Source organism: Durio zibethinus, chromosome 4 (genome assembly GCF_047325235.1).
Source record: "Durio zibethinus cultivar Kanyao isolate XHJ-2024 chromosome 4, ASM4732523v1, whole genome shotgun sequence".
Lineage (NCBI taxonomy): Eukaryota > Viridiplantae > Streptophyta > Magnoliopsida > Malvales > Malvaceae > Durio > Durio zibethinus.
Window position 1 is genome coordinate 6365831 of NC_143165.1, and position 15353 is coordinate 6381183.

Sequence of the window (15353 nt, forward strand, 5' to 3'; positions counted from 1 at the left end):
GGTTGTTAATTATTTTGAGGGAAAAACTAATGGTGGAATAAAAAAATGTAAGTTGTGGAATAAAAAAAAGTAAAGTAAGATTTCACACACTTTGCTTGTTTTTGAATTTATGTATATATGTATGTTTCTAAATGAATGAATATTTTATTTCATTATTTTCGATGTATGAAAATAAGATCAAGCATATGATTATTTTATGTTTCTCTATATAAATAATGGATTATGCTTATTAATGAAATGAGAAAATGATTTATGTTTAAAAAATGATTTTATGATAGCTACGTTTTTATATTCCTAGAAAGTGAGATCATCAACACCAGAACTAATTTTACGACCTTAGCTAATAGGTTATAATAGTTAGCATAGACATGATCATATGGCCCTGCTAATAAGTTATAGTAATTAGTGTAAGGTCCTGACTAGCAGGTTATAATAGTTAGCAATAATTATAAAGATGAAATTGTCGATACGACCAATGTCACGGGTTATAGCAATAATCGTAACTAACGATAAACAAATAATAATTATGATTTATGATGGTGATTTACGATGATTTTTACAAATTGAACCATGATTTGGTAATATATTTTGATATTGATTTATGATCTATGAAATGTTTGACATAATGATAATTTTTAAAATGTTTTGACATTATAATTTGATAAATATTTTGAATGATCTATATGATATGTATAAAAATGATACTTAATCCGATAAGGTGTATGAATCTATACTTGCTGAGCTGTGGTTTGCTCATTCTTTTTTTTTTTTTTTTTTACAAATGAGTAAGTAATAAGTTTACTTAGTTTTGTAAAAAACTAAAAGATCAAATAAAAAAGATTACTTAATTGTCAAAGACAATATTGGCTAGTGAGATCTTATGAAACGATTTTATATTTTTATATGGTTTGTATTTGGATATATAAAGATGTATTATTAGTTAGATTAAAGATATTGATTTTACTTGACAGACTATATCAGTTTATTGAAAAATTTTATAATGACTAAGAAAAAAAGGTTTCGTATTACTTTGGAGTTTATTTCAATATAATATGATCGTGTTGCGTCTTGATCTCGGGGTGTAACATTAAATAAATAAGATATATTTATTATACATATTACATGTAACATGATACAATTAATACATTAAAAATTAATTTATACATAATTAATACAATATGACACAATACGATTAACATGATTATATACGATTAATTACTCAAATAGTATAATATGACACGATTAACATAATTATTTACTAATAATATGATTAGATACGATTAATCTATTTATTTAAATAAAAAAATTATTTAAATTAATATTTAAAAATATTTTTTGAAAATTAAATATTTATAATCTGTTTAAATACCAAAATAAAATGATAAATGCGATTATTAATTTATTTTTTAAATAAATTAAAATAAATTTTAAATTTTTTATGTTATGAATAGTATTATATCTTAAACTTGTCATTATTGTTTGACACCAATATGACATGAATAATATCGTGTCTTAATTATGTCGACATGATTAAAATATAAAATATGATTATATTAAATTTATATATAATTTTTTATATCGTTTTTTTATTATATCATCGTATCGTATGTAAAATTATCATGTCTATATGTTGGTGCTTGAGGCAAGAGTTAATGCAGAAAAACAAAAAATTTCTCGGAGAAAGCTTGCACCTCGGAAAAAGGTACCTTTTGAGAAGGGATATAGTTGGCTTAAGCTTGCTCAAACGCATGAAGATAAGCTCCAAATGGTGCTAAGAGAATAAAAAACCAATTAATTGAAGTCACTGTTGATTTTGGTTATATCATTGTGCAACTCAACTAGCCTTCATTCTAATTCATTGGGATTATGTCCTTGATAATTTATATAATGATGATGCTTGTTGATGGTGAGTTGCAGAAGAGATTTAAGAAATTTCTTGTTGTTGAGGGTTCTTCTGATTGAACATCTTGTCCCCTTAAATTTCAACGTGTTAGCTTGCAGGCTCTAGTTAAGCATAGAATGCTGTGTTTGAAGAACACTATTAGTCACGGTGGCATCATTTGTTCTAGTAGCTATATTAGGGCGTTATCATGCTTTTCTATGGTGCCTGGAACAAATACTCCAAGTTTCTTGGTGAAAGCATATGCTGCTGTTTCCTTGTCTTTAAAGAGTCATGCTTGGGTAAACGATGAATTCTTATTGGAAAAATGTCATGTGGGTACTTTGGATGATAGTGATGGCAGTAACAGATGATAAAAACTGTTTCTTGGGACTCAGGCTTATGGCAGCTGCCACTAAGAATATCGTTGTTGTCTATTCTTCTTTTACATGGTGCAGGAAGAGGATGCAATTGTCACTGTCCTGAAGTGAAGTCAAGAATCTCACATCGATTGAGCATTAGAGTTGATCTTAAGATATAAGGGTTTACACTGTCTTCTTTTTATAAAACGTTTTTTATAGAACAAAACCGTAATTCCAAAGGGAGAAAGGTGAATAATACCTCACAAACCTGTGAATCCTAACAGGTAGATTGATATGGGATGTCGGATGAATGCATACCCGGATCCTAGAATCACACGGGCCTAAATGTTGAGTCTTGGCCCGTGAGACAATCATATCTATCGTGCAAGATAGTGATTGGAATAAAGTTGAACATGCACATTGTGCAATAATAACATATACTAATATTTATGGAATCATATTTAGCTGATGATTTGGTGACATTGAAACTCAATTTTTATGTTGAATGAAGAATTCTGTTTGATGTTTTGATCTCACCTGCTGTGGATCTCTATGTAGTCTTAAGTTACAAAATGTTTTTGATTTCTAGCTGAGGTTAAGTCATCTGCTGGACATGCTTGTGAAAGTAAATCCTTATGAATCTATTAATTATTGCATCTTCTCATCAAAGTCATGAGCTGCTATGAGAAGGACAACCTTAATGGCTGCTCTTAGCTATTAGAAAAGCCATGTTCATAATGCATAGGTGCATTAGAAAGGCTTTTTAAACATAAAATGGTTTTCAATCTCCACAAGGCTTAGACAGCTTAAAGGGTGCCTCAAATATACAAATATGAAACCCAATAACCGTTGCAAAATCGTTTACTTAAGATTAAATGCTGTAGTGCTGGCAAAACTTGGCATCTAAGCAAGAGGGGAAACATGAACTTCATCCAGAACAGGGCCGCAAAGAGATCCGAAGTCATCAATCCTTGTGTGGTAGTAAGAGCTGAAGAATGTAATCCTAGTCCTGGCTGTAACTGCTTTGAACTTCAAGGTTGCAGTCTTGAATTCACCCTTTCCTCGAGATGTGAAGGGAACTTTGACGGTATCTTTGGCAGCAAATGCTTCCACCATCATTTTTCCATGGCAACCATTACGAGCATCTCCAATGATGAATGTGAGGTTATATAATTGATTGGGGACAGTCCTGAGAATCTGGGCAATGGCACTTTCTCTCCCTGCAACAAGCTCAACTGCAGCATTCCCAACTGGGACATTGAAGTGCTTTGAATCAATGAACTTCACAGCTTTAAGTGATTCGATTATCCAGCCTGGGAGTGGAGATGTGAAATCCTCCTGTCGAGGAGGGAGCAAGACACCATTTGTAGAGTTGACTAGGCGGTGAGGACCCTCTTCAAAGCCCTTGTTCTTCACCAGGTTATCTGCAATGTTCAAAGTAAAGTATTTTAGCAGTAGAAATAATCTTCTCCTGACATTTCCCTTTCACCCTTCAAAATTTAACCAAGAATTTCCACGCAAATCTAGAAAAATCAGCATAAGAATTTGGTTTTGGTCATTACCTCTGGTAGGAAGTGGACGGACAAGCTCCTTAATAGCAACAGCATCCAACAGGGGACCGCAGGTAGGATCCTCTTGAATGCCTGGGTTGTGGAATGTTACTGTAACATACTTGGATTTGGCTATAAAACCCCAGGCATAAACATCACCACCATAGCTACTGTACAAGGTCTGCAGAGGGAGGTCCCCTGACTGAGTAGGCACTGAAACTCTCAACACCTCGTCTTGTGCACAAGTTCTTGATGCACCAAATGTTAGTGCATAAAGGGTGCCTGGTTTTACTGGTATTGTTTGAGAAATTGAGGCCTCATTCCCAAGCTTTACAGCATGGACACCGTGAGCAACAGCATAAAACATGCCACCGGGCTGCGGCCCACCAGTGATGTACTCGACCAGCCCTTTGATAATCCATTTGGGAAGAGCATGTTCTCCTAGAAGTACAGTTTTCTTTATGTCTGTTGGTTTTGGCTTTTCCTCAAAGTTGCCATTTTCAAGGTATCCTGAAGCCAGAAATGCAAGCACCAGCATAAGTTACAGATCAGCCATGGAAACGATCCAAAATTCCCAAAGAAAACATGTTAAAATCAAAAGAAAAACAAAAATGCTAAGCGGTGGAGCTAAAACACTTAACTCATAAACTGCATTAGAACATATATGGTGGTATAATTTGTACCTTCAAAAGGTTTAGTAGCGATTTTTGCTGAACCAAAAGGTCTAACACCTCTTTTTGCTGAAACAAAAGGTTTAGGACCCAAAGCACACCCAGAGATCAGCAGGGTAAAAAGAAGATAGAATGAAGTAGCCATTGTCATTTTAACAAAGAAAATGAAGAGAAACCAGAGAAGAAGTAAAGGACAGAAGAGATGTGAAGGTGAAGCGGGTTTTTTGGGAAGAGAAATGAAGTTTCAAGTGCTTAAATGTATAGTGAGAAATGGGACAGAAAGAGAAAAGAAGATAGGGATCTTTAGCATAAATCACGTCAATTAAAGAACCATACTGCTGCTTACAGAAGCATCTACAAATGGGGTTTGTCTACTTGTCTCAACTAAATTCAGACCGACTTTTTCTCCATAATTCATGGGAATGACCGTTCATTTTAAATGATCAGATTCAGATCCTATTACTTGTTTTTGAAAGTGTAAGTTAGTAAATAAGAAACTGTCGGTACAGCTACATTTCGAAATGTATTAACATTTGTCCCTTAGCCTCTAGCTTAAGGATTAAAGGTGCTCTGAAAACATTAAAAATCCGATTTCGAATCAATTTTTTTTTCTTAGTTGTATTAGGGTTCTGTCCTCCTTTTATAACTAAAAAAAATGTATTAACATTTAACAGGGGGCTAGTATCAGCTTTAGCTGAGATCAAGAGCTTATGCGAGATCTGTCAGATTCTGTTTCTCTCTCGAGCGATAAAATTATTGGTTTTGTCACTAGTTATTACAGGGAAAACTGACTTTCCTGCAGCTTTATTAGAGCTTCAGTTTAAGACAAACACAGAAATTCTTTAACTAGTAATATAAAGTTAGAACTTTTCTAGAGATTTGAGGATTCAAATTTGAATTTGAACTTATCAACGATTCCCCCCTACATAACAACTTCAGAATTATTGTTTGGAATATTGTGCTGAGGATCTTACGCCTATGTTATTCAATAGATAGAGAGGTGCAGGGGATTAACATGTACAATCAAAGTGGTCCAATATATACCATGAACCCCATGTGCAAATGTCGGAAAATCTTACAAAAATTTGAGATTAGAATTCATAGCCAAGTCCCAAGTGCCTGTCTTCGACAGGTTGATGGCCCCATTTCTCCCAACAACATAAAAAATATTGTCATAGGGTCCTTTTTCATGTGACTCTGAGTCCACATGTTTCACCTCACCTTCTCTGAATGTTCTTTGGCAACACTTTCACAGATAAGCTATATCATAATGAAGAATTTATCATACTCAAATGGTTGATTGAATTGCCTTCTAAAGTAATTCATGATAATTCGTTTTGGTTATTAAGCAAATTAATTTTTTGCTCATTATGTTTATTTTTATTGTCAAATGTTTCAAATTAATGGGAAGAATAAATTTTAAGTTTTTAATTGGTGTAATCAATTCAAACAAATTGATTACAGACAGTTTGAGGATACTGAAGGTGCATTGCATGTGCTGTAGGACCCAAGTGAATGTGATCATCACATTAAAAGAAGAAATAGGATTTAGTGGGCCAAAACTTTTGACTTATACCACATGTGAAACTTCCTAATTTCTCCTTTCAACGTTTCAATCACCTTTTCCTTTCTTGTTTGTGTTTTTCAAATTTATATAGTAAGAAACTTTTAATCCAGAATGATTAAAAATTTTTAGGCAAAAACATGGCAAGTCTTTCAACTAAATATTGCTTCCCAGAATGATTAATCCAGTCACCTACTACTTCCAGGGCCATTAATGAAAAAAAAAATTATCATTCTGATATCTTCGTTAGTGCCTTTGATGATCATTTGTGAAGGGAATTGAACTTGTTTTTAGACCTAACTAGCAGCTCTACCATCTGCATTTAAGCTAAACCAGAACCTTTAGAAGGGGAGCTAACCTACAAATGATTTTACATATATGATGTATGCATATGCCTACTATATTTCCAGAAACTTAACTAGACATCAAGGAGGCCTCTATCTGTCTCCGAGTGCTGATGTCGTTGGATGACTAAGATGGAACCATTGATGTTCATTTCTGAAGATGCCAACAGATCCCCAACCAAACCAAGTTCTGGACACTCCTCCCAGTCGCTCATTCCAGTTGTCAAGGGGCTAATCCCTCGCCGTCCCTTACCTACTATGAACAATGAATACATGTCCGAAATTTCTCTTAGAGCAGCTACTGTCTCCAGCCCATCTCTCACATGTTTCTCAACGAAACCAGCTTTGTCATGTGCCACGTACCTAGCCAAAATACCATTCTCTGTCATAACCAATTGCAGAAGAAAATAGTATACAAAATTGAAATGCAATGTACCTGTTATAAAAGGTCTCCACGAAGGCATTGTCTATCTCGTTTTCGGTCCCAATATTTGATATTGCCATGATTACCTCCTCATCCTTGTGGGATGAATCGTTAATCCATGAATTGTGTCTGCTTGAAGTTGTTGGTATGAAGCGGATGACTGTCAAACTAATTTGACTGTGCATCAAAATTCTTTTGCTACATGCTAAAGCCTCACGATCATCAGGGCCACCGAAGAACAATGTTGCTATGTTTTGCACAGATGGTGAGCCATGCGGTTGTTGGAACCCAGTTTGTCCTCGGTCCACAAAGATACCTACTGAACATGGGGCATGGCGAATAACCTTCTGGTTTATAGACCTAATCTCCTCCATGCTGTTTTCCATTTTCCCATCAATTCTTTGGTGCTTGTGAAACGGCAGGAATATGATAGACACACGCAAATCCTCGGCACCATTGCAGAGATCTTCGTTTATGGTTAGAAAAGATGACACAAGTTTACTTTGTTGGATCAAAATTTTGGTCTCTGAAGTGAAGGAGTCAACAGCATCATTGATCTCTAGCACATCATTTCCACCATACTCCTCTTCATCACTGAATTGATCACCATCTTTCAGTTGATGGTACATCAATTTGCTTTTTCTTTTCTTTGGAAGCTCCACCAGATGCACCAGGTATGGCTTGATGGGTGCACTTAGACAGCCACCTAATGCTGAGATAAGGCTAACATGCCCTGAAACATGGCGTGGGATATATACACAAGCCAACATTCGGAGCTCACTCTCCGGATTGAGTATTTCAAGTGTGGTAGGATAATGAGCACAAGACTCTTCTGTGTTCAATAAAATAGCAACTACCGGCCCTGTGATCAATGTGTTAAGCACTACCACTGACAAAAGCAAATTGTGAACATCTGTAGCCCAGACCATCTGCAACAATTAACAACAATCATGCAGAACAGAAAATCAGCAATGATGAAAGCAGTACTTGTGCTTCTGTTCGTTTTGTCAACAGCAAGAAAGGCTCAATTGCAACTTGATTGTTGCCATCTATATGCATAATAAGTTTGTAAATATGCAAATGAATACATCAGAAGAAACTTACTTCGGGTGTTGGGGCTGAATTAATGAGTAAAAGGTCGAAGTTGCCTTTCAAGTTGAGTAAGAAAGAAAGGATCAGAGCCTCATTCCATGGGATTTTTAGGTAATGACAAGCTGCAAAGGTGCCTACAATTTTAGTTCCAGCACTAACCAAGATTATGAGGACAGTGAGAGCAAGAGTCAATTTATCAAAAACAGTGCTTAGATCAAATTGGAATCCTGTGTAGCCAAAGTAGACCGGAAGAACGAAGGTATTGACAGCGTAAGTGAGTTTGTGCAACAATGTCCGAGCTGTTTTGCCCTGCCGAGGGAACATCAGGCCAAGCAGGAAACAACTGGCTATAGCTGTGTAGCCAATCGATTCCGCAAACAAAGAGAGACTTGTAAGAAGAAATAAAATAACAAAAACTTCGCTGTTTGAAACGAATCTATTTTTCCGGTTCCTTTTGTTGAAAAAGTATGATAGATACTTGTTCAAAATGATGAGAGCGACAGTAACAAGAGTAACAAGGATTGCACATCCAAATCTAGAAAAGGAGGTGAATGATCTAAGCGCACCAAAAACTGCTATGCAAGACATTTCATTGATCAAGGCACAATACAGTGCAAATCGCCCTAAATCAGCAGTGTCAAACTTGGATTCTGAAATCATCCGAATGACTATAGGAGAGGCTGAATTCGCTAAGACTGTCAAGATCAGAAGGTAAAATGCAAAGCGCTCATGAGTGACTCTGAATACCATGCTAAGCAACCAGAAGAGAGGTCCACCAAATATGCAGGCCAGGATCGATCCCCCTCCCGCAACGATACTTAGAGCCCGAATGTTGCGCTTTAAATAAGGAATATCAGTTTCCAAGCCAATGGAGAACATAAAAAGCATTCGACAAATGAATGAAAAAAACTGGTAGTACTTTGCGGAAGAAGCCTGAATGAAGAAATCTTTAACTTTGTTTATACGGGACAACAATGTCGGGCCTACTACAACACCAGCCTGATACGGAAGAAGACATTCAACAAACATAGAAAATTATGCAAAACTGCGCAAGAAAAGATATGAATTGAATGCTTACAAGAAGTTGTGCAAAAGGTCCTCCCAAGGGTTTCAAGAGAAGGTGAAAAATATGAGAAATCACAAGAATGCAGAAGACCTGAAAGCTTGTTGTGATCAAGGGGTTAAATGCGTCCACTGGTTGACACACTAACTGTTGTGTTGCCTCCATCGTTTTAAGAATGACAAGCTGATCAAGCAACTTGAAAAGCAGAGATACGTCAGAGGTAATTGATGAAGATGAACTGTCATAACTCTCTGATTCTTTCTTCCCCTTCCTCTCCTTGGAAACCTCAGTCTCCCCCTCTCCCCTTTCTCTCTCTGTACCCTTTGCTTTCTGATGGAGGACCTTTGTTCCCGGAGATTTGGTGGTCATATAAAGTCGGAGGCCTGTTATCCTTTATAACAAAACAGAACCCTTCGATGCATGCTTCATAAACAGAACCCTTTCGGTTGAATTCGGCCCATGCATGCTTTTTTCTATTTCCCCCTTGCATTGGAAAAGGAAAATTTAAAATATACACCTTCGTTTAGCACCTTGATCTGTTTTTGATATAGTAAATTGGTCATACATTATTCTTGGTATGATAATTAGAGATGAGGAAAAAAATAAAAAAAACTGAAAATCAATTTAAAATCGTAATATTCGATTTTGCTCTGATTGATTTTTTTTTATTCGCACCTTGATCTGTTTTTGATATAGTAAATTGGTCATATATTGTCTTGGCATGATAAGTAATAACAAACAACAAATATGGTAAATCTACTTGGAATAAATTGATATTCCATCAATGGCGTTTAGGCTTCAGACATTTTGGCATTAGAAGTTCTTTATAATCTACCATCCATTTTACAATTGTTGGATAGCACACAGTAAGCGATCAAGTGTTCTATTACTACCAGCCAGCTGTTGCATAAATTTCTGGTATAATCACAAGTCACAACACCATGAAACTGACTTGAAAACTAGTTATAGTGTTTCATGAAATCCTATGGCTTGGCTCTGTTTGTCCTGTAAGCAAAGCAAGCGGGGCTTAAATGAATATTAAACCATTGTGATCTTCAGGCAGCAAAAGACTTGATAAACAACCTCTCTCTCAGATAAGCATTGGTAAATAGGATGTTTAAGATATTTAGAGATGTTGCATCCCTGTACATATTCTGGTTAGCATCGGAGAAGGAAGTACAGAATCTAAATTGCAAAACACCTAAAAATAAACATTATAGAACACAAATTTCTTCACTAAGTTGAAATTAACCTGAGACAATAACAGTTCTAAGTGAAAGTGAAGAACCGGTCAAGTAGCAAATCACATGGCAAGGTTTCGTTTTGTGGCCTCCATTTTCAACAAAAGATCTTTAATATCTGCTTCCATTCTTGCCTTCATAACGTAGTATTCCCTGCATGCTCTATCTAGAGCTTGGAATTCTTCAAACTTTTGTTTACGCAGTTCTTCAGCCTCGACCAGGCGTAATTTTGTGATTCTACTCATATACTCTTCTTCAATCTTTTCATTCTTTGCGATTGCAATTCGTTTCAGGCCATCAGCTTCTCTTCTTGCAGCATCAGCACGCGTTTGGTACATTTTGGCCTCCTCCTGTTTGATTCTTATGAAGCTCTCCAGTTCAGGAAAAAATGAATGCTTTTGAGCACTCTGCAACTCTGACTCAAGAGGGCATTTGTCAGGCCGGTCAGTTCGGTCAACATGGAAACTAGGAAGCAGGCTAGATGAACTTTCTAATTGAGGGGCTTTATCTGAATAAACAGATTTGAGCCATGTAGCATCCTGACTAGGCCCAGCTGTCCCGTTGATTCCTTTGCCTTGTTCTTTTCCAGATAAAACTGTGTTGCCAGGCTTGGAAGAATCACTGTCTGCAATCAGAACAGAGGATTTGAGCAGTTTATTTAAATGACCTTTAAATATCATAATAGTTGAATTCCAGTGCAGTAATCAGAATGAGTTTTAAGACTAACGAAATAATTTTTATCTGTTCTACAGATAAGAGTTTGCTAATGAGAGCTCTAAGGACACTTGTTAAGCTGCTATTCATGGTAATTTTCTTCCACTAAATGCAGTAATTGACAATATATGAGCTATTTAAAAATAAAAATCACAAAGAAAGAAAGATCATACCACATCAAATATACACTTGAACACAATGCAAAATAATATTAATATCTAATCAGTTAATTAGAGTCACCATAATAGTGGGGCTGTTGCAAAAGAGCAAACAAATAACACATCAAAAGAAGATTCCATTTGTCCCCACCAGCACCAGCACTCGGGAAGTGGAGAATAGAGTCATTAGGTAAAGAGGTTCTCTCAACTGTGCATATCATACACAAAATAAAGCACAACTTTGTAGAAACAAGTTTTCACAAGGATGACAATTAGCTTTCCATCAACCACTAACATCTGGAAAAGCATATAGCAAAGCCATATATGCAATTAAAGATTCAAATCAACCCCGTATAATCTAGAAAAAGTTTACAAAAATTCTCAAGAGTTATTAAGCATAGGTTTGTTAGGGGGAAAGAGTAAACACTTAACTAATTTGAAAATTAATGCATAAACATTTTAACCAAGTTCATAATTATCCTAAGAAAAATAACTTAATTGCTCATAAAAAGATAAAAAAAATAAAAACCTTACCAGCCAGGAAGCTCATTATCTGACTATAAACCTCAGGAAAGTCAGACTTTTTTGCCAATCTAACAAGCATTTGGTTTGCAATTTCATGTAGCCGTTTCCCTCTCACATCTTTGCTGCCAGCAAAGATCCTCTTGACATATTCAAGTTCCTTGGAAAAAGTTTCAAGCGTCCACTCCTTTGCAAAATTCTGAAACACCTCCTTTACAAAGCCAAACATCTCAGAAGGATGATCACAGGCAACACAATGAAACTGCATCTCAGCTGCACTATGTCCATTCCTAATATAAGATTCCCTTAATCCACAATCAGCATGGCACCAATGAAGACACACATCGCAACCAACCCAACTACAAGTTTTAGATGCCATGTCAAATTTTGAACATACAAGACACATACAAGAGCTGCAAAAACCATTCTTCTTTGAGCAAACCTTGCAATCACATTCATCCACAGGCACAGGACTCCGACACATAAGATTTCTGCATCTTAAGTTCAGAAAGATCTCAGCCAAATCAGAAGATGAAATACTGTTGTCTACCTGAAGATAATCAGGTAGACCAGTTGTCAGGGCAACCAAGATCTCCAGTTGAGCCCGATGCGATTTTAGCAGCATTTCAAGGGTTAAATCAGACCGGTTCCTTAGGGCATCCTGAGATGCACGAAGCTGTCCATGCTTATCCACACTTAACATAATCTCCCGAATACTCTCTTTTAGACATGCAATTGATTGTCCTGTCATTTCATGAAACTTCCTAGCCATAACATGGATTGGCTCAGAAACCATCCTGCTTATTATCGTCTCAACAAAATCAGCTCCACCTATCAGAAGTTGTTCTTGCTCTTTCTGGCTACTACTCCTATATAAGCGACCACCATGCTTCTCTCTCATGGCTCGCTTCTTCTCAAAGCTGTAATTTGAACCAATTTCATGAGATCCAACACTCTGTGATGGGGACCTGACATCATTCTGTTTATGAAAACTTAACTGCCTCTCAAGTCCATTGGGCATCTTTGAGCTTCCTTCTAAAGTGCGAATATTTTGTGCTTGCACCTGATTATTTGCAATGCCCTGCGATGCTTGGGACTGACTAAAAGAGCCATTGTCATTCATCAAAATTCTCTGAAACATGGGAACATCTTTATGCCTAGACTCATTCTGAGACTGCCATGCTCCTTGAGAAAGTTGATCTACTCCCTGAAACATGAGGCGGCTGTGAACAGATTGTTCACAGTTGTCCACGGAATTCTGAGTCAAAGAACAACTTGGATTATGGTAAAATGACTGGGAACCGGAAAAGGACATAGATGCAGTAAACCTATCAGAGTTGGTACAAAATGTGTTTGTTAAGGACTGTAAACTCCTCCCGTGGCTAGGGGAGCCAGGAACAGCATCTGTATCTCGAGCACCAATAGGCAACAACACATTTGGTAAACTAAGAGAAAGATCAAGTGATTCCAATGCCAATTTATCATCTTTCTGCTTATCAACACTTGACTGCTCTGCCTTTTCCACTCTCCTAACAGGAGAGCAAGAGAACAATTCAAAACCCCTAGTGCTCGGCCCTTCTAAATCAACATCAGCATTTTTTGCTTCCCTGTCAATCCATAACCCATTTTCTGCAGAATCTACTGCACTTTTTGATTCAACAGCAACACCTTTCCCTTTATCCTTGGCATTCTGATTCAAACCTATCTCTACCGCATCCAGATTTATTTTATGCTCACCATTTTCCTCCGTGACTTCCTTGTTAAACTCTGCTGCCTCACATTCCTCGAGCTGCATCTCAAGATCAATCCCTTTATCCTCCTTACAATTCTCTTCCAAACAGGATAACTTCTGCACAACTGCATCTTTACTACTATCGTCCTCACATTCACCACCAACCTTCTCACCTTCTTCCTCCTTTCCAACTCCATCACCATCCACATCATCCATCTTTTCCCCACTACCACTAGCTCCACCATTCAAGCTCTTTCCACAATCTTGCAACTCATCGTCTTCCTTCCCCCTAACTTTTCCCTCATTCCCAATCTCCTTCTCAACCTCCTCCACAACCTTCTCATTCGAATTCATTTCACCACCATCATTCTCCAGTTTTCCTTGACTACACTCTTTCCCATCATTTTCGATCCCAGCTTCAGTAGCCAACTCAGGTTCAGGCCCACCCTGAGGTTCAGGCCCACCCTGAGGTTCAGGATCAAATTCACCTTCCTCCATCTCACTACTAGTATCACTCTCCACCAGTGTTTCCTCACTCTTCTTTACCTCTCCAGCACCATCACCGCCAGCACCAACACTCTTAGACTGCTCACTGCCTGAATCCCTTGACAATGTTGGTGACCTCGACTTAGACTTCGATTTGGAGCTTCTCCTCCTCATATCCTCCCTCTCCCTTGCCTCCCTCGACCACGTTGGTGATTTCATATCCCTAATATCCCTCAGTTGCACCTTACTACTTCCTCTACTTTCATCAATTCCAAACCTTCGCCACGAGCTCGCACTCCCAGTTTCGCGCCGAGTTCGATCCCTTTCTGATCGGAACCCCTTTGGAAACTCTCTGCGAGGCCCACAGAAGTTCTCCGACCTATGGAGGCTACTACTGCTACCACTCTCTCTGTACCGATCAAAACCTAATTTTCGCCTATCAAAGCTCTCGAAATCATGCTCTGACCGCTTCCGAACCAGCCTCTCTCTTTCCCTCTCCCTGCCGCTATCCTCATCAGCCACGGATCGGTCTCGATCATAACGCAACGAAGAAGATGAGATCAAATTGCTTTTGGCGCGGGCGTTGCTATCGGAGGCTGAAGATGGCTTGTAGTAAAAGCTGCTGCTATTGCCGCTTCGATGAGACGATGATCGATTTTGATTCTGATTCGACTCTTTGCTCGCATTTTTCTCATAGGAATCGAGATCTTCGCTCGATCTCAACCGCTTCATATTTTCTATATATCAAAGCGATAATTTTTCCTGAAATGAAATTGAAACCCTAATTTTAAGCCCAGAATAAAGCTAGCATCTTTTGAAGAGAAATAATAATCAATGAAAAAGGAAAGCTTTGAGCCTTTGAATCTGAATACCTGGAGATTTGCCCAAACTTCAAGTCGAATTTACATCTATACCAGCGAAGCTCCCAATTTTCAGTGTCGGAAAGATACTCTGATGCAACAAAAAGGAAAGAAAAAGAAAACGAAGCCACAAAATGCCTCAAATTTTGCCCAAAATCAATTCAAATTCAACCAACGGTTTAATAAAAAGCCCTAATTTTTGTTGAGAGATAGAAGCTTCTGAAATGCAAAGAGAGGACAGCAGCGGAGAAATTTCGACTTTGTGCCCAAACAAGAGAATGAATTTACATATGTACCCCTCCTGTTGCCCGTAGAATTTGAGGGAAAGGAAAGTGAAAAATAAACCGTTTTCTTTCTAGATATCCGAAGTTCAAATAAATTCATATAAGAATGATTTTGATCACCGTTAAACTATTATTTTTATTCATAAAAAATATTTTAATAATAACTATTTTAATAGATCATCGTTTTTAAAATTTTACTAATGCTGTAACTGATGAAATCCAATCTAATTTAGCAGTAGGAGTAGTTTTATTTAAAGTTAAACTAAATTTTTTTTTTTTTTTGACAAAAACATTAAAAAATATTTATATCTTCGAATCAAAATATGCAGTTCTGATTTCGAATATACTTCGCATGATCTTTTAATTAACTAGTCAATGATTTATGAATTTATCAATTCTACTAATAC

General features: G+C 37.1%; 3 protein-coding genes across 3 annotated transcripts; all 3 read right to left on the reverse strand.

Moving 5' to 3' along the window:
* Positions 1-2924: 2924 nt before the first annotated feature.
* LOC111287665 (protein TEEBE) lies at positions 2925-5051 on the reverse strand. Its single transcript, XM_022878338.2, has 3 exons — positions 4475-5051; positions 3804-4301; positions 2925-3665 (listed from the first exon to the last, which is right to left on the reverse strand). The coding sequence occupies exons 1-3, from the start codon at positions 4611-4613 to the stop codon at positions 3145-3147; spliced, it is 1158 nt and encodes a 385-aa protein (XP_022734073.1). The 5' UTR covers positions 4614-5051; the 3' UTR covers positions 2925-3144.
* Positions 5052-6179: 1128 nt separating this feature from the next.
* LOC111287081 (cation/H(+) antiporter 2-like) lies at positions 6180-9485 on the reverse strand. Its single transcript, XM_022877293.2, has 4 exons — positions 8965-9485; positions 7899-8885; positions 6807-7723; positions 6180-6733 (listed from the first exon to the last, which is right to left on the reverse strand). Exons 1-4 carry the CDS (start codon positions 9316-9318, stop codon positions 6445-6447), a joined length of 2547 nt encoding a protein of 848 aa, XP_022733028.1. The 5' UTR covers positions 9319-9485; the 3' UTR covers positions 6180-6444.
* Positions 9486-10020: 535 nt separating this feature from the next.
* On the reverse strand, positions 10021-14890 carry LOC111287080 (protein OBERON 4-like). The gene is made up of 3 exons (XM_022877292.2): positions 14675-14890; positions 11597-14564; positions 10021-10815 (listed from the first exon to the last, which is right to left on the reverse strand). Exons 2-3 carry the CDS (start codon positions 14532-14534, stop codon positions 10253-10255), a joined length of 3501 nt encoding a protein of 1166 aa, XP_022733027.2. The 5' UTR covers positions 14535-14564; positions 14675-14890; the 3' UTR covers positions 10021-10252.
* Positions 14891-15353: the final 463 nt, after the last annotated feature.